The following is a 23143-nucleotide window of genomic DNA, read 5'->3' on the forward strand; positions in this document are numbered from 1 at the left end:
GTTCTGTCTGTTATCAAGAATGGGGTGTTGAAATCTCCAACTATTATTGTGCAACTGTCTTTTTCCCCCTTCAATCCTGTCAGTTTTTGCTTCATATATTTTGATGATCTGTCATTAGGTGTAAATGTTTGTAATCATTGTATCTTCTGGCTCCATTGAACCCTTTATTAATATATAATATCTGTCTTTGTCTTTTGTAATCTTTTTTGATTTAAAGTCTATTTTGTCTGATATTAGTATAGTCATCCCTGCTCTCTTTTGTTTCATATCTTTTAGTTAATATTTTCTCCATCCTTCCACTTTCAATATATTTGCGTGTTTGGATCGAAAATGAGTCCCTTATGAGAAACAAACTGAAGACTTCAGAGGGGAGGGGGTGGGGGAATGGGATAGACTGGTGATGGGTAGTAAGGAGGGCACGTATTGCATGGTGCACTGGGTGTTATACGCAACTAATGAAGCATCAAACTTTACATCGGAATCTGGGGATGTACTGTATGGTGATTAACATAATATAATAAAATAAAATTAAAAAAAAAAAGAAAATGAGTCCCTTGTTGATAACATATAGTTGGATCATGTTTTGTTTTGTTTTGTTATTCATTCTACCATTCTCTATCCTTTGATCAGATAATTTAATCCATTTACATTTAAAGTAACTACTGATAAGGAGGGACTTAATTCTGTCATTTTGCCATTTTTTTCTATATGCATACTTAGGGCTCTTTTGTCCCTCATTTCCTGCACTACTGTCTTTTTTTGTGTTTGGTTGGTTTTTTTTTTTGGTAGTGAAATGCTTAAATTCCCTTTTATTCCCTTTTGTGTATGTTTTAAAGCTATTTCCTTTGTGGTTACCATGGGGATAGCATAGTTAGAACATGCTAATTTAAATTTATAGCAGCTTAATGTCACACAGCTTAACAACACACAAAACTCCTCTCCTTTTTGGTTCTGTCCTCACCTCTTTTGGTTGTTGTTGTCACAGAAATACATCTTTATACATCGTATACCAAGAGGAGGTGGTGGAGGATGGCTAGCTGCTACTGTGCCGAAAGCTAAAATCGACCAAAGTTACCTGCAATTGATCATCCAAGCCTTATCCTGACAGTTGCAAACTTTCAGTAGATTCCAGAGTCCCAGAATAGTTAGATTAGACAGATTCTGTCAGTGCAATTATTATCTGGGTGGAGAGAGAGATTCCTGGGGCTTCCTATGCCACCATCTCCCCAGAATCTCCGTGGTGATTTCTTTTAGAAAAACTTCTTTCTGAGGAATGGGACCTATAATAAATAAGGCCCTTCTTGCTAAGGACATCTCTGATACAAGAGACCATTTTGCATTCCCTTTTCAACAAAAATCGCCAGCTAAAAAAAAAATTTCCAACCAGATCCCAAATCCACAATGTCACCAGTGTGCGTGGTCACATAAAACTCATTCTATTTTCTCCACCATCACCAACAGTTAGCATTTATCCTCTGGAAAATTAAGTTCTGTTGTGCTCGTTTCATGCAAATTATCACTGGCAGAAAAGAGATGAAGATTTCCAGATATAGAGACTCACAAGATAAAGAAGCCCAGAGTCGTTAGACAGAGGAGCAGATGTACAGGGTGCGCCTGACTCACACTCACGGTTGCATAAGTAAGATTTCAAAATTAATATACTCTGGAGACCTCAACCTAGCGTACAATGTTCCTGGCTGGAAAAGAAGAACTATATCATTCTTTTTTTTCAAATCTTTACCATTACTTGCCGTTGTATCTCCGCCTCCTGCAGGAAATATTATTTCCTACTTCTGCACACCAAGTTTCTACCTCCAGATCTGTTTGCTTCAGTTGCTGAGAAGCCTGACCCTCCAGTACCACTTGGGAGAAGCCATCCACTGGTGAGTTGCGTGTGCTTTTTCCATTACTTTATGAATCACAGCCTCAAAGCATCCCAACACTGGAGATGCTGGGACTGGGAGCACCGTGGAGGTTGCATAGCTCAGGACTCTGGGGGATGGTCTTGGGGGAGAAAAGGCTGGAGGGTGGTGTCTGCTCCAGAAATGTTGGAGAGGCCCGGATGGCAGTGAACAAATACAGAGCAGGGTGAGACCGCCCCACAGGGCTCAGGTGAGAGGACAGTGGGCTAAAGAGGACAGTCACGAAGTGTAAGGACACTCAGGCTTCTCAGCTTCTGCTCCTCTCACTCTGCCCCTCCCAGCCCCCTAGGGCTTTAAAGAGCTAGAACTTTCTATCCCAAATATTCCCCCCCCTTCATAGTCTGTCTATGTGATGGTCCAGACCCTGAACCAAAATGGGCCTCTTGCCTCAATTCAGAAGGCCCAGAGGGACTGAAGCAAGGAATCTATTTTTCTGAGAGTCAGCTTTTAATTGATTCAGGATGTGTCCTGAGACTTGAAAGTGACACCTCACAAGTGTCTGCTGTGCCATGAGCCAGGTGTGCTGGAGTGACTGGGGAGAAGTCGTGGAGGAGGAGGTGGCTGGTAGCCAGTGTGGGTAAACAACAATGTGGAGAGAAGACACAGTGGAAGTGGTCAGGGCAATTGGCCCCCTTGCACCCTACCTTTTCCCCACCCCTGATCTGAATCACCAGAGGGTCTGGGCTGTGCATTTCTGACTGACAGACTTCCTGTGTGATACTGAAGCCCAGCATTTGAGAACCACTGGTCCAGTCCACACTTTCCCATCCAGATGAGGAGGCCAGCCCTGTGGTTGATTACAGAGCAGCCCAGAGGGTGTGCTGCATTTAAGGGTCTGTGTGCAAGGATCCCCAATATCTTAGTTTTTATATGGTCTCCCACTGGATTACCTGGGAGGCATACCCAGGCAATTATTACCTATTCTATATGCATCTCTGCTCTCCCAGGCTGGAGATAGGAGCTCCTGAGGACTTTTGTAACGGAATAGCCCCAGGTTCAAAAACCAGCTCAGCTATTACTTGTTTTGTGAATTTGGGAAAGTCATTTAACTTGCCAATGCTTAAATTGTGAATTTCTTCACTTGTAAAATGTATAAACACTTGCTCACAAAATTTTTGCAAGTATTAAACTAATGCATGCAAAATATTTAGCACAGCACCCGGAGCTTGAGAAACACTCAATTAATGATCATAGATGTAATTCTTTAGGTGGATACATTTTTCCCCCAGGTGCTTGAGACTAAATAAGTCTTATTTAGTTGCAGCAGATTTCCAAGAATCTGGCTTAGTGAAATGCGGGATCTATGAGATGTATCGATCATAAGAGAAATTGAAGAATAAGGTGTGTACAAAGATAAAAACCAATTCACAGTCACTACCAGGAAAGGGAAAAAAAGAATATTCTTGAGAATCAAGACTAATGATGTCAAATGTTATACTCAGTATAAAGACTTTCATGCGTTCCTTCAATGAACATTTACTGGTGCCTCCTTTAGCTAGATGGTATCGTAAGAGCTGGAAACAAACATGATCTGGACTTCAAGGGGCACACAGTGTATGGGAGATCGTGTGATAAGGGCTTGTTTTAGAGGCATGCGTGGTGTTTTGAGATGATTGGAGTGATTGATTAGAGGAGGCAGGTTTGGCTTCACAAGAAGTGGAATTTGAGCGAGAGGTATCGGCGGATGAATAGGAGCTCACCAGGCATTTTAGATAGAGGGGAAGGCTTATGCAAAACCACTAAAACAGACAAGTTGCAGGAAAATGGACGGAAGATGGTTGGGGTGGGAGCACAGGACCCGGGGTTTGAGAAGTGACTGGAGACGAAGCCGGGAGGATGTGAGCATAGAAAAGACTGACAAATGGTCCAGGCATTGCCTTTGAGGTCCCACCACATACAATGTGTGGGACCGCTGCGGTTTTCAGCTGAGGAATGCATGATCCCATTACAGTGTTGGGGAAGTCAGGTTGAAAAGGAGCAGGTCAGGAATAAGCCACGAGCAAGGCAAGACTACAGCAAAGATGGAAATGGGGAGGGTCTAAGGCAAGGCAGTGGCAACTGACAGGGGTGCAGAGGGGCTGAATCCGGAGGTGTTTATGAGGTAGAATTCACATGACAATGATAATGACAGTAGTAGTAGAAAAGAATATGGCTCACGGGAGGTGCTTGGTAAACGCTGGGAAAATGGGTAAACCCATGGGGAGCAATGCAGGAGGCAATGGGAAATTCAACTCTGAAATGTAGGGGTTGCAAGGTGGGACCAGAAGGCAGAGCTTTGGGACACATTGGCATTCAGGGCGCCTAAAACCCTGCAATTAGACAACACAACGGAGCAAGAACTTGGGGCCGAGAGTAAAGAGGTAGCAGGTAAAGAGGTGACAGCCAAGGGATGGTGCCTGGGGGTTCTCACAGGGTGGGCAGGGGAAGGAGACGCCAACGAAGAAAATGAATAAGGAGGCACGAGGCAGGCACTCACCTCCCAGAAGGCAAGTGAGTTTTAAACAGAAGAACGTAGCAGAAGGATCCAGTGCTCATCAAGGATGAAGCTGAAGCAGGGCGGGGGGCATTTTGTAGTTGGGTTGTCATGGCAACCTTGCCCAGGAAGCTTTGGCAGGAAGGTGGAGGCAGAGAGTTGAGAGTTAGTTAGAAAGCGTTCAGCTGCAAGTAACAGAACATGGAACTCACAGTAACTTAAAAAGCAGGGCTCATTTTTTTCAAATCACAAGAAGTTGGAGGATGAGCAGTTCAAGGCCAGGCTTACGACTTGGTGGCATTGGGACTCAGCCTGGTTTTGCTCCGTTCTCTGAGTCTTTCATTCAGGGGTCCCAAACACCAAGCCCTCACAAGACAAGCTCCAGGGCAGGAAGGGGCAGGCCCGGGTTTTGGCTGCATCTCTCCTGTCGGAATAGAGCATTCCCAGGGGCCCCCTTGCAGAATGCCCTTCCTCACTGTCCTCCGGCATCGGGACACTGAGCCGTGTGCCCCCGAATAGGACGTAGAGCAGCACGTGTGCTGTGCAGGGAACTTTACCGAGCAAGTCGGATCCTCCGGGAAGGCCCAGGGTGTTGAGAAACAGCTGGTGGGGAGACAGCTCACGTCTGATCCCACGGATAAAGGGAAGTGATCAGGCAGTGCGGGAGCTTTCCAGGACAAGGCTGCAAAGCAGAGACAGAGACCAGGCCATCGCTGACACCGCACGAAGACATTTTTAAGCTTGGGGACGGCAGCAGTTACGTGGGGTGTCATCATTTTGTTCTCTGATTACAGGACGGAGAAACATGGGTGACAATGGCACGTTTCCCCAGGCCAGCCACAACGTGCTGTCCACATCGCATTCTCTGTTCACGACCAATATCCAGGGCAGCGAGGAAGAACCCACCACCATTTATGACTATGATTACAGCGCGCCCTGTCAGAAGACCAGCGTGAGACTGATCGCCGCCGGGCTCCTGCCCCCGCTCTACTCGCTGGTGTTCATCTTTGGCTTCGTGGGCAACATGCTGGTCGTCCTCATCCTCATCAACTGCAAAAGGCTGAAGAGCATGACTGACATCTACCTGCTCAATTTGGCCATCTCCGACCTGCTCTTCCTTCTCACCATCCCGTTCTGGGCCCACTTCGCCGCGCACGGGTGGCTCTTGGGGGAGGTGATGTGTAAGTCATTCACCGGGCTGTATCACGTCGGGTATTTTGGCGGCATCTTCTTCATCATCCTCCTGACCATCGACAGGTACCTGGCGATCGTCCACGCCGTGTTTGCCTTAAAGGCCAGGACGGTCACCTTTGGGGTGTTGACAAGCGGGGTCACCTGGGTGGTGGCCGTGTTTGCCTCTCTCCCCGGGATCGTCTTCGCGAGAGTGGAAAGGGACGAAGATTTTCTCACCTGCACTCCTCACTTTGCAAAAACATGGAGGAGTTTCCATACAATAATGAGGAGCGTCTTGGGGCTGGTCCTGCCCCTGCTTGTCATGGTCGTCTGCTACTCGGCCATCCTCAAGACCCTGCTCCGGTGCCGAAACGAAAAGAAGAGGCACAAGGCCGTGAAGCTCATTTTCGTGATCATGATCGTGTACTTTCTCTTCTGGGCTCCCAACAACATCGTGCTTCTCCTGAGCACCTTCCAGGAGTCCTTTAACGTGAGCAACTGTCAGAGCACCAGTCAGCTGGACCAAATCATGCAGGTGACAGAGACCCTTGGGATGACACACTGCTGCGTCAATCCCATCATCTACGCCTTCGTCGGGGAGAAGTTCAGAAGGTATCTCTCCGTGTTCTTCCGAAAGCACATCGCCAAACGCCTCTGCAAACAGTGCCCAGTCTTCTACGGGGAGACCGCGGATCGAGTGAGTTCCACCTACACGCCTTCCACAGGGGAGCAGGAGGTCTCGGCTGGCTTGTAAATGAGTAGCAGTTCGCTTCTTACTTATAAGAGGGTACGGCAATGTGTATATGATAATAAAGCCTCAAGGGTCTGTTGCAGCAAGGAGGCCTGTGAGCCTCTGAGGCCAGTGCCCAGGAACCTCAGGGTCGTGCGCCCTAAGACAGATTTTGTCCCTCCCTTGGAAGCCAGTGCACGCTCAGGCGATAGTCCAGAAGAACCATGGGTGGAGACTGTGACTTCTCCAACCAGCTCTTCCCAGTTCCTGGAAAACGCTACACCAGGAAATTGCTTATGTGCTTCTCCCAGCCTTCGCCTTCACTTCAATGGCTCTGTAATGCTATCCCCTTGGTCAAGGGCCCAGCCAGAGGCGGGGAGGGGGGCGAGTGGGCACGGGCGGATGGTGTGAGGGCACGTGGGGTCAGACACGAGTGTCAGGAGGTGGGAGGTGTGGGCTTGGCTGAGCCTGGGTGAGGAGGATGGGAAGGCCTTCGTTGGTCCAGCCAGACAGCCGTGCCGCCCCCAACCTCGCCTCCCACCCATATTAACCTGGAAGGCCCTACCTGCTCAGAGAGAGTTTGGGAACCCCAAGAACCCTCTGAGAGCTTCATCTGGGTCCGATCACCCTCTCCTGTGTAAGTACATGACACATTTTTGCTTTGTTGCCATCTATCTCTGACAACCACGCAGCCTACATTTGAAATCTATTCAATATAGTGCCCCATTGTTCATGTGCGTTGTAAGTCAAATCCCCGTATGTAAAAATGTATGAACGTGTTTGTTTATAAAATCTGTGTGGTCTATAATGAGATGAAAAATAAAAGCCCTCGTTTGGTCTGTGCAAGGAAAGGGGAGGTTTGCAGGTAGTGATGGGGAGAAGGTGTGAAGGCAGATGACTTCCTGGATCAGGAGGACAGGGGCTGTAGCAAGAGCTCGGGAGGCTGTGTGAGGCCCCATGAAGCAGTTTTTCCAGAATCAGCTAGGAGGAGAGGCCAGGAAGGATGCGCCAGGACCCAAAGAGGCCTCAGTTCTTTGGATCTGACTGTGTTTATCTTCTTGTTGCCTGTCCCTGCTGCCCTGGCCCCATCTGCCACCCCACCCCCCGAGACTTCATCACATCATTCTTGCCCGCAGGATTGCCCTGCCCCAGAGCCAGCTCGCGGAGGTCCAGAAAGTAGCCTTGGGGAGTAGAAAATGGTGCAGCTAGAATCCCTCCGTCAGCTCGAGAGAGGGGGAACAGCTGGTGGGGGCCTTGGGGTGTGTTGCTGGGGCAGAGAAGGGGCCGGCAGATGGGGTAGAGGCCCCTGCCTTGGAAGTCATACCCCAGCCTGTGAATCTCGGGGTCTAACTGCACAGACGGGGTGGGCCTACACAAGGAAGACTCTTGATGGGTTGGGGAAAATGTTTTCCAAACTACCTTCCAGCACCTCATTTTTGGATCCAGGCATAGAGTTCACATATGTAAAAAAAAAATAGTAATAATAATAAAGTAAAAATAAAAGTAAAGCTGAAACTGTAACTTGCAAATGGGACAGAGTATCATTTTAAGAGTTGCTATTATGTCAAGCCTGAAAATACCGTATTAGTCACAGAGAGAATTCTGGTTTTGAGTTAGAATGTGGAAGCCTGTGGTGTGTTTGGGAGACTACCAATTCAACATGAATAGTTGTTGCTCAGGGAGTCTGGGGTCTGGTCTAGGGGCTTAGTAGCTCATGGTGATGCAGTGTCTAACTCGTACCGTTTGGATCCTAGTGCACACTCCACAGGCGGCATCTCAACGGGATCTCTATTCTCGAAGCTTTGCGGCCACAAATCCTTCTGTGTCATTATGAAGTCTAGGGAGTCATGGGTTTGATTGCGTTCAAATGCTTCTGTGCTCTGCAAATGTCATTCATGTTCAAATTGTCCGGTTTGGAGTGGGAACTCCTAAATCACATTGACCCCTAATCGAACTTTTAAACCCTATTTGTAAAGGAGAGGAGTTGGCTCACTTAAGTCAGCAAGACTTTTATCTTGGGTGAGTCAAGTTAAGAATGTACACACGGGTGACCCAGCGCGTTTCTGATCTGACACAAGCAGGAAACACAGGGCATCTGGAACCTGGTGGCTCGGGAGCTCTAAGCGATGATGATTCTCCTTGCCTGCTTCATGGCTATAGAGATGGTTTCAGAAAGAAGTGTGTGTGTTCGGGGTGCGGAGAGCACGCTTGGCCTTCCGATATTTGTAGTATCCTCACCAATGCATGAAGTTTTGTTTGGATGATGAAATGTAAATATTGGGGTTTTTTAAACTATGATTTGGAAAATGAGTTAATGCTTTAATGTTGTTTACAAAACTATCTGATTAGTGACTCCCCATTTTCTCCTCCACCCCCCCCAACCGCAGCCTCTGTTAACCACCATTCTATTCTTTACATCCATGATTCTATTTTAGGTACCTCGTGTAAGGGGAATCACATAGCATTTGTCCTTCTATGACAGGTTTATTTCACCCAGCCTAATGTCCCCATGGCTCACCCATGTCGCTGCATACGGCAGGACGTCTTCTGTATAAGGGCAAATAAAATATTCCATTGCATGTATATACTGCATTTTCTTTTTATGTTTATCAATATGCATAAAATTTCAGTTGTACAAGATGAGAAGTTCCAAACATGTGCTTACAACATTGTCCCTGCTGATACAATACTGTATTGTCCATTTAAAAATCTGCTAAGAGGGTAGATGGCATGTTAAGTGTTCTAACCATAATAATAATAATAATAATAAAAAGCCTGCCTGTTTTGTTATTCTGTGGTGTGGTAGATTGTCTTACTGTTTGCCACTTTTCACTCCTTCCCCTGTGTGATGACACGTGCCTGTCCTTGCGGTGTGACTTAGGACTTACAGTGTGCCTGGCAGGTGTCCTCCTCTACCCACGGGAGGCTCGGCCGCTAAAGACTGAGCAGAAGCGCCATCTGCCTCAACCACACAGAGTGATAGAGATGGTTGGGCTGAGCCTCTGGCTTTCCCTGCTCGGCCAAGGGGAAGACCCACCCCGGGCCACAGCAGGTGCCACAGTGAGCAAGAAAGAAGACACAGAGAACAGAGCCAGAGACCCAGCCACACACGGTAGCCACATGTCACAGGAGCAAGAAGTCCACGCTTGCTATTTTAAGTCACTGAGCCGTGGGGGGTGTTTGGCAAGAAGCACAAAGTCTAATTATTACACATGGTACATAGCGGCTTCATACATAAAATTCAGGAAAGTGTGCATTTGTTATTCCATCGTGGAGTTCAATGCGGCAAACACCCCAGAAGACCCTTCAGGTGCCAGTCTGGGTCAGGTACATAAAGATGGGTGGGTTAATTCCCGTGTTCTTAGACCCCTCTAAGTGCGGGACTGGTGAGGGGAGGAGGGGTTGAGAATGGGGTGTTTGTAAATCACCAGGCACCGTGCAGGGCACAGAAGGAGAGGCATGTGTGAAATGTTCTGAGAGCCTGGAGGAGAGAGTCACTCACTCAATGATAGTCCCACATCACGGCAGTAATAGCTATAGTAGGATTTTATTGCCACCAAAGAAACTGCTGCTTAAAAGCTACCGATGCTTTCCATTTCTAGAAGTGGGAACCTGTCTTCTTTACCCCGAGGAGAACGTTTGAGCGGGCTGTCTGAGACGAGCAGACGTCCGGGAAGATCATCATTCCCAGGGACGGGTGTCTGGAGACTCCTGGTGGAGCTGGGGGCTGGGCAGAGCGCACCCCGTGCCGTCCTCCACGATGTGTGACGCTCAAAGGCCCTGGGAGTGAGTCACCCAGACCCCATCCTTCTCTGCTTTGTCTTTTTCTCATTGTTAGGATTTCCCTGACAAACTGAAATGGCTTCAGGGTTGATTAACCAGCAGCAGCAAGGGCCACCAAGGGCCACTAAGAGGAAGCTCGTCAGAGAGAAGAGGCCTCCGGGCTGGTGAGCTGACCTCCGTGAATTTAGGGGAGGGCTGGCCCTGGGTTTGGTGAGTCACTGAGATTGGGACATTGTCACTCTGACACGATGTTTGTAACTTGACCCAGGGCTGTTCTCACATCCTCGGGACCTCCTTGCTGCCTCACTGCTGTGCCCTGTCTCCACCATCTCCTCTCTCCAATCCCCTCTTCTCTTGCTCAGCTCGACTGCTGTCTAGACGATGCCCCTCCCAGCAAAGAGGAGCTGGCCTCCCCTTCTTGCAAGCTCCCACTCCTCACACGATTTTCTCAGACCCCATGCCCTTGGCTTTGAGGAGATGACCCCCCACTCACCTCACCATTAAGCCCACCCCTTTCTATAACCCTTTCCTGCCCAAATCTCTCTCCTTGTAGGACAGGGGTGCAAGGAGTTGACATGACAAATAGGGGGACAGAGCTGATTCTGCCACTCTAGTAAGTCCCCAGGGAAGATGTGTGACCCCAGGTGTCAGTGGTTTTCCTTAGAACTGTAGGGTACTTAACACCTCTCTGCCCTCAGCCTTGGGCCATAACTGCCAGTTCTGGGGTAACCGGAAAAGTCCTGCATGATATCCTGTTTTGCATAGAGCTGAAGACAGAGGTGCAGGTGTGATCCGATCCGAAGTCACAGTGGGCCTATTACATAGCTTCATGCGCACTACGTTGCATTAGCTTGATGTCTGGGTGCTGATTGGAAAGAAATACCCAAAATGCATAAAGCAGACTTCCCAGCTGAGTTAAAGGGTTTCTACCACATCTGGATGTATCTAATAAGCGAGGAGGTAGACAGCCTGCAAGTGTCCACTTGGTTTGATGACTTGCACAGGGCATGGGGGTGTGGTGCAGGGGCTGGGAAGGGGGTCATTCTGGGAAGAACCTGGAGGACAGAGACATCAGGGGTTGAGAGGACAGCATGATGACCCCCAGCCTCACCCACCATGAAGTGTATCTGAGGCCAAAGGTGAAGCAGTGTTGGGAGTCATGGGACCCTAGCATCGTTGCTAGGACACACAGGTGGTAGGGAAGGATTCTTCCCCTTTCTCTGAGGACCATGGGGATTCTCTGACTTTCTTGGTGAGGGTGGCTTTGGGGACATTGGGAGCGTTCTCCTTGGTAGGGAATATCAGAGCACTGGCAGCCACACTGAGAACAGGCAGTCCATAATAGTGATTGATGGAAAGAGCATGAATGTCTAGTAACAGAACTCTGGCAAATGTGGTTATGGCATTGTACTGAACAAAAGAAGCCAGACACAGAAGAGGATACTGTCTATGATTCATAAATGTATGAATTTAAAAGGAGAGGCACGTGATGATCCACGGTGACAGAAGTCAGAGTGGCCCTTACCCCTAGGTGTGGTGCGAGGCCACCTTCTGGAGTGATAGGATGAAGCTCCATCTGGAAGGGCGTGGTTATGTGGGTACATGCATATCAAAGCTCGACCAAGTTGTGCACCCAGGTTTACTGCACTTTGGGGCATCTAAATTATACTGCCATAAAAAGGACGGAAGGAAGGAAGGAAGGAAAGAAGGAAGGAAGGAAGGAAGAGAAAGAAAGAAAGAAAGAAAGAAAGAAAGAAAGAAAGAAATCATACCACCATAAAAATGACAGTGTAAGAATTACATAGAAAGAGAACTTTTTAACAACATGGAGAAATGTCTATACTGTAATCTTTTTTTAAAGATTTTATTTATTTATTTGAGAGACAGAGAGATTGAGAGCAGAGGAGGGGCAGAGGGAGAGGGACAAGCAGACTCCCTGCTGAGCATGGAGCCCGATGCGGAGCTCAATCCCAGGACCCCAAGATCACGACCTGAACCAAAGATAGACGCCTAACTGACTGAGCCACCCACGCACCCCTATACTGTAATCTTTAGCAGGGGGAAAAAAAAGAACAGAGAGAAAAGCATTTAGAACTGGTATACATAGGGAACAATTAATCAAAAAGTATGCGTGGGAAAACGTCCGGATTGAGAAGCACATCCCATGTTCAGGAGTATAGTTTTGAGATTGTGAGAATATGTCCGATTTTTTCCCTACTCTCCTTTTTTCTGTTTTTCCTAACGCCATACAGTGAGTGTGTGTTGGTTTTATTAGACATCGGTTTTAAAAACTGAAAGATGTTCACAGCCCATCCCGCTGTTGCCTAGCATTGACCTGGCGTCAGGCTGGAACCGTGTGAGTGTGAGCTGCTGTGTGGCAGGTGCGACCACCCGCCCAGCGTGGATTCAATGTCTGGACACCGAGCAGCTATTTCAAAGACTGGCCAGCTCCCTGAAAGGAGGGCGGGCACAAGACGCCCTCCGATATGGGCATCGATCGAGTCTAGAGTGACAGACAGGTGAAAAGACCATTTCTCATGGGGAGTCTGAATGCCATCCCCAGCAGAACAAGAGCCCTACGAACGGGATGGAGCGCCAAAGAGAATCATGAAAGAGACCATGAAACTCAGTCACAGCATGACAGACCGAAATGTTTCCTTGATTCAAGGCTGAAGACATTGCCGTGGGTCCTCACTTCCTTGTAACTCCTTGGGATGAAGCTTCATCCCGAGAGGTGACCTGAAGCCCCCTCTGGACCCAGAAGCCCAAAAGAAGTGATGCACCCGCTAAGCTGGGCTTCCATGTTCTATGAATCCTCACCCTGTTTCCCCCCCAAATGTCTATTGTCCAAACCAGCCTGGCCATAGAGTCATCCAGTATGGAATGGGGGGGGGGCTGCCTTCGGGACCCCTGGGTCCAGCACATCACCTGACAGTTGAGGATATGGAAGCTCAGAGAGGGGAAGTGTCTTGCCAAGGGCGCCCTGGGAGGGGTGGGGGTGGTGGGCAGCCCCCTCTGGGACGCCACGCCCGCATCGCTACTCCATACTGCCCTCTAGAGACGAGCACCCGTCATATCCTCAGCCACACCTGACGATGGACGCACAGAACTTCAAAGGGCGAGGCCCCAGCTCCGGAGGTGAAAGTAAAAAGCCACCCTTGGTCACATACAGAAATATAACATGTATCCAGCAGCGTCTGAGAGTTCTACACACACACACACTACCACCAGTGAACACAAGGCTGTTCTTTGAAGGACCAAAACTATTGATGCCACCTCTTTTCTGCAAAATTTTATATTGATTGATTTGCTACCCATTTTGTGAGCTCATATTTTTGTGAACTATAAGGCCTTCTTTACATAGCTCACAGAGGGCCGATATCTGCGAAGCACCCTACGCGTGTTCTATCATTTGATCTTGACCACAGACCTATCGAATAAGTTTGTGATTTGGGTTTGAGTTTTTTTTGCCCCCATTTTACAGATAAGAAAAACTAAGGCTTGGGGAGTTTCAAAAGCTCATTCAGTGCCAAGTGGCCAACGGTGAAGCTTGGGACTTACTTCTGGAGCATGTCTGCAGAGTCAGGTTCTTAATCATTGCCTCCTGACTTGCATACACAGGATGAACTTGAAGATCTTCTTTTTTTCATGATTCACTGTCCTGGTTATGATTACCAGTTGTCGGGTTCTGTTGTGACCCAAAAGCATGGCCCTGGGTGGGTGGTTCTTGATTACTGGGCTATTTCTGTGCTTTTCTGGATGTCCCAGCCGTCGTCTCCTTCTAGTCTATTCTCCAAGCACCAGACCCTAGCTTCACCCCTGCAGCTTCCAGGCCGCTGAGACTTCTCTGCTCTAGACCAGGACCCCGGGAACCAATTTCATTAAAATTTTACCAAATATACTCTCCCTAGGAAAGGATCGCGGAATGAGTGTTTAGGAGTTTGATGTTTCCCCAAGTAGATATTATGTGCTAAATTCTGGGTGTGGCCGCCCAGCGTGCCCCTCCCCATAAACTCGTTATTCAGCCCATTGCACAGACGGAAAAGCTGAGGGTAGGGCGGTGCCTCAAGCGCCGGAGGTCTGGCTGCAGAGGCCACGGGCTTAGCCCTGTGTTAGGCTGCCTCCACAGGTGTGGGGTCTCCACCGCCCTTTCTTAGACCACAAGCCCATGCTGCTGATGCTGTAGCGGAGGAAGCGGAAGACACCAGAGGGCGCTCTTGAGGCTCAGGGTGCTGTCCCCTGTGTTCTCGGCTCGGTAGTCAACAGTTGAGGTTTTCAGATAAGTAACCACTCCACCAAGAAAGCTCTCTGTGACTGCATATGGGATTGTCATAGACTCCTGAACCTGACCCTACGCCGTCAACTGTTGCTTATTTTATGTGGACAATTTCTCACAGCTGCACAAAGACTGTGTCCTTGGAGGCAGGATCTCTGCTGTACGTATGTGGCAGAGGGCAGGCACTCACGAACGCCTGCTGGTTTGGAGGGCTGCCACGGAGCAACCAGGTGGAGGAAATTCATCATGACGTGCCCCACGACATACGCAACCCCAAGGAAGACGGGCAGCATGTTTAGCTCACAGGGGAAACTACAAGTCAAGCCCTTTAGACAATCAGTTGTTTTCGTTTGCAGAGAAAAATAGTACTGGTGGGGGGTGAGGTATGAGTGTGAGCTGGGGTAGGCACAGGGGATAGGGGGGAACGTGGGCAAAGGGGACCACAGGGTTCATAGGAAGCATTCCCCTGTCAATTTCAAGTTGGCTTCAGTAGCTTTGATTGAGGACAAATAGAGAATCAGAATCTCTCCTGTTTGGCCTCCCCATTGATAAGCCCTGTGGTCTTGTACAAATAAATCATTGGCCTCTCAAGCAGCAATTTCTTCCAGCAAAATGAAGGATTTTGACTCGATAAACGCGAATAATCCTCTAGTCCTAATGCCCTTCAATCCTATTTTCTAACAGATTCTGTGTAGCTGGATGAGTAGAAATAAAAGACATAAATGTGATCAGGGAGACCCACGAATAAGCTCTCAGGCCAGACATCTAGTCTCCAGCCTATTTTAAGTTGAAAAAGAAGAACTTCTCTCTGATTTTTTTTTTTTTGGCCCAGGCAATATACTTATTCACTAAAACTCCGCCTCCCCCTTTCAGCAGAAACTGTGCATTTCCTACTTTTAGGCTGCCTATATGTTCGATTTGCACAGCTCAGCTGGTCAGAGGAGCTGAGACATCCGTCCCCCTACGAGAACCCTCCTGGTAAGTCACCTTTCAGCCACTTCGCCTGTTAGTTAGCTCAGCTTCTGTGATGTGTAAAAGCTTACAGGAAACCCATTAGACAAACACCAGGTGCTCCTAGAGCTATCTTGAAATATAATCTTTGAGAGAAGAAAAGAATTAGAATTTAGAATGAGTTTCAGATTGTGATAACATCAAAGATACAAAAGACGATTGTGAATGAAAGATTGTAAAGGGATCAATATAGAAGAAAGAAAGAAAGAAAGAAAGAAAGAAAGAAAGAAAGAAAGAAAGAGAGAGGAAAGAAAGAAAGAAAGAAAGAAAGAAAGAAAGAAAGAAAGAAAGAAAAAGAAAGAAATGAAAGAGAAAGAAAGAAGGAAAGAAAGGAAGGAAGAAAGAGGGAGAGAAAGAATGAAAAAAAAGAAGGAAAGAAGCTTCAATTTTCAAAAGAAAGCTTTTCAAGACAGATGATTCTTGGCAGAATCTTGGCAGAGATTATCTCTGGTAAGAAGAACTGAACCTACCCCCCCCTCCCCGGGACAGGATGCCATCTGAATTTGTCTCCAAGCAGAAGTCGTATCTAAGTCAGACTCTTCTGTTTGTTTGTTTGTTTGTTTGTTTGTCTGTTTGTTTCCCCCAAAAAAGGGGGAAGCTAAATGTTGTCCAAATTAATATCATATTACAAATATCAAATTAAGTTTCCCTTTAATATATCAGTTCCACAGGACATATAGTGTAATGATTCAGGTTCTGGCTCAGAATTTAAGGTGAAATTTTCTGTATGTTCCTCCCAGCTGCCTAATCTGAGGTCCAGGGGGCTTGAGACCCACAGGGATTAATTAAAGACACTTCTCAATCAAGCAATGGAATGGAAATAGACCAGGCAAGCCAATGTGAGAGCAAATGTGAGAATGGGAGTCTGGATTTAACAGCAGGCTGCTGGCTCCTACAGCCTTCTGGGGGAACCTGGGCTTTAGCCCATTTCATTCTGACTATATCGAGGCACCAGGCTGGTGATGCCACGTCCCAGTTCTCTCACCAAGAAGTGAGAGACCGGGGTAGCAGGTGGATAAGAGCACAGGCTGTCTGCCTTTGAAATCAGTTGCTTCCTAGCTGTGTGTCTTTGGGCAAGTTACTCATCCTCTCTGGGCTTTGAGGTTCTCATCTGCAACCTGGGTACAATAACATGACCTGACTCCTACAGTGACCTTGAGGATTAATTGAATGAATGGGTGTGAAGCTCAGAACAGCGGTTGGCCCACAGAGTGCCCTGGGGAACTGTTCATGGTTACTAGCAGGGGGCGGGTGATGCTCTGTGTAAGCTCAGCTCAGGGAATGGTAGATCTTAAGACAGCGTTAGCATCTGAGTCAGTCTCTTGAAACGGTAATCAAAGCTGCATTCGCTCCATGTGACCACAGAGCACCAGATTTTATTTGGTCAGACGACGCTTTTGTGAATTTCCCGGAGAGTCAGGCTCTCCGTGCAGCGCAGCGAGCAGAGACGCTCGCGGTGATCCTTCCCTTTCCTGCAAAAGTCCTTTGTTCGGCCACATAAGGGAAGTCAGTTGAATGTGGAAATCGAGGCACCAATGTTGAAAGCCTGTAAGACCCTTTGCGCTCATGGTGGACCATTCTGTACATTCTAGGGCTTTAGAAAAGATCACTTTTTCTTTATTCACAGGATAGAGCAAAATGAATTATCAAATGTCGACTCCATACTATGACATTGATTACGGGACGTCGGAGCCCTGTCAGAAGGCCAACGTGAGACTGATCGCCGCCGGGCTCCTGCCCCCGCTCTACTCGCTGGTGTTCATCTTCGGCTTTGTGGGCAACATGCTGGTCGTCCTCATCCTCATCAACTGCAAAAGGCTGAAGAGCATGACTGACATCTATCTGCTCAATTTGGCCATCTCCGACCTGCTCTTCCTTCTCACCATCCCGTTCTGGGCCCACTACGCCGCAGACCAGTGGGTCTTTGGAAATAGGATGTGTCAGCTTTTGACGGGGCTCTATTACGTAGGCTTCTTCACCGGCATCTTCTTCATCATCCTCCTGACCATCGACAGGTACCTGGCGATCGTCCACGCCGTGTTCGCCGTAAAGGCCAGGACGGTCACCTTTGGGGTGGTGACAAGTGGGGTCACCTGGGTGGTGGCCGTGTTTGCCTCTCTCCCTGGGATCGTCTTCACCAGATCCCAAAAAGAGGGGTCTCGCTTTACTTGCAGCCCCCATTTCCCACCCACGCAGTACCGTTTCTGGAAGAACTTCCTGACGTTGAAGATGAGCGTCTTGGGGCTGGTCCTGCCCCTGCTTGTCATGGTCGTCTGCTACTCGGCCATCCTCAAGACCCTGCTCCGGTGCCGAAATGAGAAGAAGAGGCACAAGGCCGTGAGGCTCATTTTCGTGATCATGATCGTGTACTTTCTCTTCTGGGCTCCCTACAACATTGTGCTTCTCCTGAGCACCTTCCAGGAGTCCTTCGGTCTGAATAATTGTAGCAGCTCCAACAGGCTGGACCAAGCCATGCAGGTGACGGAGACGCTTGGCATGACGCACTGTTGCATCAACCCCATCATCTATGCCTTCGTCGGGGAGAAGTTCAGAAACTACCTCTTGGAGTTTTTCCGGAAGCACATCGTCAGACGCTTCTGCAAACGCTGCTCCGTCTTCCTGGGAGATGTCTCTGACAGGGCAAGCTCGGTTTACACTCGATCCACCGGGGAGCAGGAAATCTCTGTCGGCTTGTGACCTGGATCAGGTCGTTGTACACAGCCTGGGGGTGGGAGTGGTTCTTTAAAAGGAAGTCACTGTCCTAGCGGGTCTAAGATTCATCCATCCATCTGGCCTCTCTTCTAAATACATTTGATCATTAGAGGCTGTCACTTCCGGAGAGCAAAATCCATATACGCCGATGACACAGCAACCTCCTCATCTCTGCTCCACATACATCAACTTATTGGCACATTCTCCCTTCGCTGCAGAAGTTCATTATTTAAAAAAAAAATCCTCAGAGAACTGCTGATTCTTGAGTTTGGTTAACCTGAACAGGAATACCAAAATGAATCAAGAAACATATTGTATAGTTTCTGACCTGCTGGGGGAAACAGGGGCAGGTTGCAAATGTGCTTAAAGCAAGTCCTTGTCGCGATCGGTTAAGAAACGATGTCTTCCAAGTGTGATCTGCCCTCCAAGGCATGGTTGGTAAGTTTCACAGATGTTCAGGACCAGGGGAGAACTGGGAGAGCTTCTTCAGTGAGAGGGAGATCCTCTGCTGGGAGAGGGTGGGGAAGAAGCCCCAAGCTGCATACCCCACACCTGAGGGTGGCTCGGCGGCTGTGGGAGGACTGGCACTGGCTCGGGAAGGCAAGGCGAGCCCGGACCACGGGGAGGAAAGGTGAGCCCGGACCCTGGGAAGCGTGCACAGCACCACTTGTCAAAGCCAGATCAGGGAATGCCCCGGTCGCTGTTGCAGTGAGCTCATTGCATGGCCAAAGGATGCCCTGGTAAGGTGAGCATTTAGGGCAGGGAGGCCAACAACATGCAGGCGAGGTGAGGGGGCTTCCGTGTAGGTCCAGGCACCAGGGATGGGAAGAGGAAAGTATTTTCACAGCGTGTAGGATGAGAGTCAGCAGAACTTGGGATGGATTTGGGTTGGAGGTAAGGGGCAGAGGGGAGACAGACAGAACTTGCAGGCATCAAGCATGCACACTGGAGATGCCCTAAGGAAGACTTCAAGCATGGAAAGAAGATGAGGTTCAGGTCAAAAGCAGGAGGGGCTGGTGGAAGAGGAAGGGTCTGGTTTTGTGAGCTTACACATAGCCCTCTGGAGACAGAACCTGGGCTGGCTCTCCGCGGCTGCCCGTGCCCTGGGAGCTGTCCTTCCCAGCCCGGCTCCAACGATGGGGTATCTCCACGAGGTTTGGAAACACTAGAGATATGAACGTGTGAGTTTGAGGTCCAGGAACACATCCAGGTGAGGACTAATTCCATAGTTAATGAACCTCCAGAGCTTTCTAAGCATTGAGCTAAGACACCCTGGGTAGGGGCAGGGAGGGAAGCCTGAATGAGTACAGTTCTGCCCTCCTGGCGTACACCGCTGCCTAAACATTATCTTCTGGATTCAACTCTCTGTGGGCACAGGGCAGAAGGCAGAAGGGACAGACTCATTTGGAAACAGGCCGCCTCCAGCTTGATCAGCCACAAAAAGCACAGTTTACAGACCTTTGTGTTTCAGGCTGAGTGTGTTAGCTCTGGACGCTCCTTCCCGCCGCCGTCTCCAGACACACCGTCCCCGACACCAAGGGGTCTTTTCATGTCAAAGAGAGAGTCATGACCTCGTGTTCTGCGGTGGCTACTTTCATGATCTTTTACCTGCCTGAGATGGTTTTGAATCTGGGGAAGAGCTGAGACCATTTGGGAGAGATCAGGTGATGGAACATAAAGGAGTGAGAGTCGCTCAAGAGGTTAAGGTGTCAGGATAGTAAGAGGTACTACGGATTTTTCTCAAGCTCTGAAAGATGAAACTTGAGAGCATGGGTGGCAACGGGAAGCACCCAGAGATGCTCTGAAGGTTGTTTCAGGGGCATCAGTATCTTGTGACCCTAGCGTCTGGGTCAACTTAAAGACTTTCTGGTATCTTTGTGTATGTGTGTGTGTGTGTATATATATATATATCCTATATATGTGAGAATCTTAGGTCTATGGAAAGTTACAAATTGCTTGGGAGAAAATCCTTAATAAAAACCACTCTTTAAAATAATTGATCATATTCTTGTTCTTTCAGTCAACTGTCCATTTAGAAACTAGCATACAAAAGTGTGAAAGCACTTTGTAAGTAGCTGGTTTTGGAAAATTCCATACGTACACACACACACACACACACACAGTGAATTACACTTCTTTTTAAATATCTGTAAAAGTTGCCCCTCTCCCTGGGTCAAATTGCCAGAATAATATTTTTGAAGAGGCTGTCTCTCAGGACAGCATTTCTGAGCAATGGACACTGGACCCTTTTAAATTTCTAGTTTAGTTCTATTACCAGAGCCAAATGGCTGACACGTTTTTAAAACACAGAAAAACCAATGTGTGTTTAAGCCCATGTCAGCTGTCTGTGTTTGCCAGTGAAGAAACCCTAAGGTCACAGCTGGTCCTTTCTGCCATCCTAAGATGCAGACACATGATGCATGAGGACGGCTTTTCATGAGGTTGCTTTTCTTTTGTTTCCAATTTCCAAACACTTGGCTGTAATCGCAGTGGTGACAATGGTTGTGTCATTGACTTTTGGATTTCTGAGCACGTGTCTCTTATCCCCAGAGAAGACAGGTGCTCCAGGAAGAGGTGATGGGTCCAGGTCACATCCACGGTTTGGGGCCAGCTGGTTTTCAGGCTCTCTCCTTCCGGAGCAGGTCACCGTCCTACCTGGAGGTCGGTGGAATGAGTGGAAGACAAGGACAGCCGGGGCTGGCTCGTGGGACAGCTATTCCCAAACAACCTGAAGGACTGCCTTCTACCCGTGAGTCAAAGGAAGGCACGACCCAAGGAAGGGCAGAAGGGGGCTGAGTCTAAGTAGAGGGAGTGTCCAGAGAACCCTCCCATCATCCCCACACTCCTCACTTTGTGGGACCCTCCACTGCCCAGCCCCCTTCTCCCCCAGCCCCGAGACGGACAAAACAAGTTTGGAGTCATCGTGACTTTCAGGTTCTGACTCCACTCACCATGTCCTGGGCGAAGGTACCCTAACCCCCAGCCCGGAGGCCTTTGTCCTAGAAAGGGTTACATATGCACCATGGATAAAGTCAAAGTAAAGTGAACGTCCTCAGCAGAGAGGGAAAATGTGCAAATTCGTTAGTTAGGATTCCGCTCACACTTGTATTCCAAGGTTCTAGTTTCAACACCTGCAACATTAGGGGTGCCTGGGTGGCTCAGTCAGTTAAGCATCTGCCTTCAGCTCAGGTCATGATCCCAGGGTCCTGGGATCGAGTTCTGCATCTGGCTTCCTGCTCGGTGGGAAGCCTGCTTCTCTCTCTGCCTGCCACTCCCCCTGCTTGTGTTCTCTCTCTCTGAGAAATAAATAAATAAAATTTTTAAGAAAGGAAAAGTAAATAAAAAAATAAACACCTGCAACGCAAGTAAAGTGCATTGGCCTCGCCACTGTTACGATGAAATCAAGGTACTTTTCTGTATGTGGTGCCGTATTTTCTATTTGCCTTCAGTCTTTTCTAGAAGCATTTTTACAAGTCTTACTTTTATTTGGCTCCATATTGTTACTACTTTAGTTTTATTATAAGTTCTGTGCCACTGTGGTTGTGTCATGTGTCAGGAGCTTGGTTTTGTTTCTTTTTCTTAGGGTGGTATCCAGTTTTTTAAACACTTTAAAAAGTCTTTTCAAGCTGGAATCCAATGGACAGGCTTTCGGAGCCTGTAAGAACCTTGGGCAACACTGCCCCCCTGTGGCCATTTTGGTAACCAACAAGGGCGTCCCGCAGCCCAGCCGGGACCGCGGAGCCTGGAGCCCGGGGAAGTTTTACTTTGGGCTGCTTCGTGTTTGCCTCTGCTGGCATCATTCCTGTCGTGGACAAGAGGTATTTCCACAGCAGCGCAGGGTAGATAATGCTCGGCTCTTTCTGTTTCTGAGGACCAAGAGAGCGCCATCGGAGGACGCGGGTTGATGCCTGCAGTGGAAATGAAGGTCCTAGTGGCCCAGAGCCAATCTCTGCAGATCACTGAACCCACAGCCTTGCAACAAGGCCACAAAATGTTCTGTGACAAAGTGTTTTTCACAGTCCATAAAAAAGCCACAAGCCCCTCCCCTGTGTCTCTCTCGTGTATCCAGCAGTGGTCTCAGGTACCAAGTGTTGGAAGCAATCAAATGTGATCGCCAGTTGGGTGGGCTTTTTATTCGCACTTCCTTTTTTCCATTCCTGTCTTCACCTCAGTCAGATCCCTCTCCTCCCATCACAGCATCTGAAAACCAGAAGGTTGTTGAGGACCAGTCAGCCCGATCCCTCAATTTCTGGACAAACAACAGAGCGCTCCCCCCACCCCCGCCCGCCTCGCGCCTGGCGTTCTGACGTCAGAGGTCTGGGTGGGCCGGATCCCGTTTTCAGTTCTCATGGGGTTTCCCGTCACACCTGCACAGCCAGCGGTGCACCACGGAGGAGAGCAGGTGGAAGCACGTTGTGACTCCCTTGCGGGTCAGCACCCATGTTAAATGAGGGAGAGCTGGGCCCGCAATTCAAGGGGGCGGGGGGGGGGCATGCTCCTGGCCCCTGGCTTAACCTCAGCGGCTGGTAGGACTTAACCTGGGCAGTCTCGCAAATAGTGACACCTGGTCCCACCCCCGGGACTCTGATTTGCGAGGCCTGTGGAAGCTCCCAGCCATTCTAAGTAGAGCCAACTTTGAAAACCGCTGCTTAAAGCCCATCCAACCGAGGAGCGTGCTCGAGTGAGGCTGCTGTCCCTGGAAGACCCTGCCCGCCTGGAAGGGGATGGCGCGAGGGCCAGGGAGGGTCTGAATTCGACTCCTCGATTTTCGCAACAGAACATTAACTCTGTCTTCCCGCCAGCTGGTCTTTAAAGCATGTGAATCTAGACCTACTTGGCAATATCAGCTCTTCCTATTGGAGGCTCCAAGCATCTCGCTTTCGTTTCTGGTTTGGGATTATGTGTCAACCCGTCCATTCCAAGTGAAAAGTAAATAAAGATGGACTCTCCGGCGCCCCTGTGGAGCTTGGCGGCTTCACATTCAAGACGGAATAAGTAGAAATAAGCAGAAAAAGGTCTGTTCGACCTTCACAACTGAATCTCGATTTTGCTTATGTTGGCGA

The 23143-nt window shown here is 48.7% G+C and overlaps 2 protein-coding genes across 3 annotated transcripts; both read left to right on the forward strand.

Moving 5' to 3' along the window:
• The first annotated feature begins 1578 nt into the window (after positions 1 to 1578).
• Positions 1579 to 9088, forward strand: CCR2 (C-C motif chemokine receptor 2). Its single transcript, XM_011222807.3, has 2 exons — positions 1579 to 1883; positions 5190 to 9088. Exon 2 carries the CDS (start codon positions 5201 to 5203, stop codon positions 6320 to 6322), a length of 1122 nt encoding a protein of 373 aa, XP_011221109.1. The 5' UTR covers positions 1579 to 1883; positions 5190 to 5200; the 3' UTR covers positions 6323 to 9088.
• Positions 9089 to 15181: 6093 nt separating this feature from the next.
• LOC100465045 (C-C chemokine receptor type 5) lies at positions 15182 to 22122 on the forward strand. Of its 2 annotated transcripts, none has more exons than XM_011222796.3 (2): positions 15182 to 15335; positions 16996 to 22122. In XM_011222796.3, the coding sequence occupies exon 2, from the start codon at positions 17007 to 17009 to the stop codon at positions 18063 to 18065; it is 1059 nt and encodes a 352-aa protein (XP_011221098.2). In that variant the 5' UTR covers positions 15182 to 15335; positions 16996 to 17006; the 3' UTR covers positions 18066 to 22122. The 2 variants fall into 2 exon arrangements, with proteins under 2 accessions (XP_011221098.2, XP_034514074.1); XM_034658183.1 differs by lacking the exon at positions 15182 to 15335 and adding an exon at positions 15355 to 15818.
• The last annotated feature ends 1021 nt before the right edge of the window (positions 22123 to 23143 follow it).

Source organism: Ailuropoda melanoleuca, chromosome 4, assembly GCF_002007445.2.
Source record: "Ailuropoda melanoleuca isolate Jingjing chromosome 4, ASM200744v2, whole genome shotgun sequence".
Classification (NCBI taxonomy): Eukaryota; Metazoa; Chordata; class Mammalia; order Carnivora; family Ursidae; genus Ailuropoda; species Ailuropoda melanoleuca.

Excerpts from the sequence above, each read along its gene's own strand:
- CCR2 (XM_011222807.3), top strand. The coding sequence starts at position 5,201 with ATGGGTGACAATGGCACGTTTCCCCAGGCCAGCCACAACGTGCTGTCC.
- LOC100465045 (XM_011222796.3), top strand. The coding sequence starts at position 17,007 with ATGAATTATCAAATGTCGACTCCATACTATGACATTGATTACGGGACG.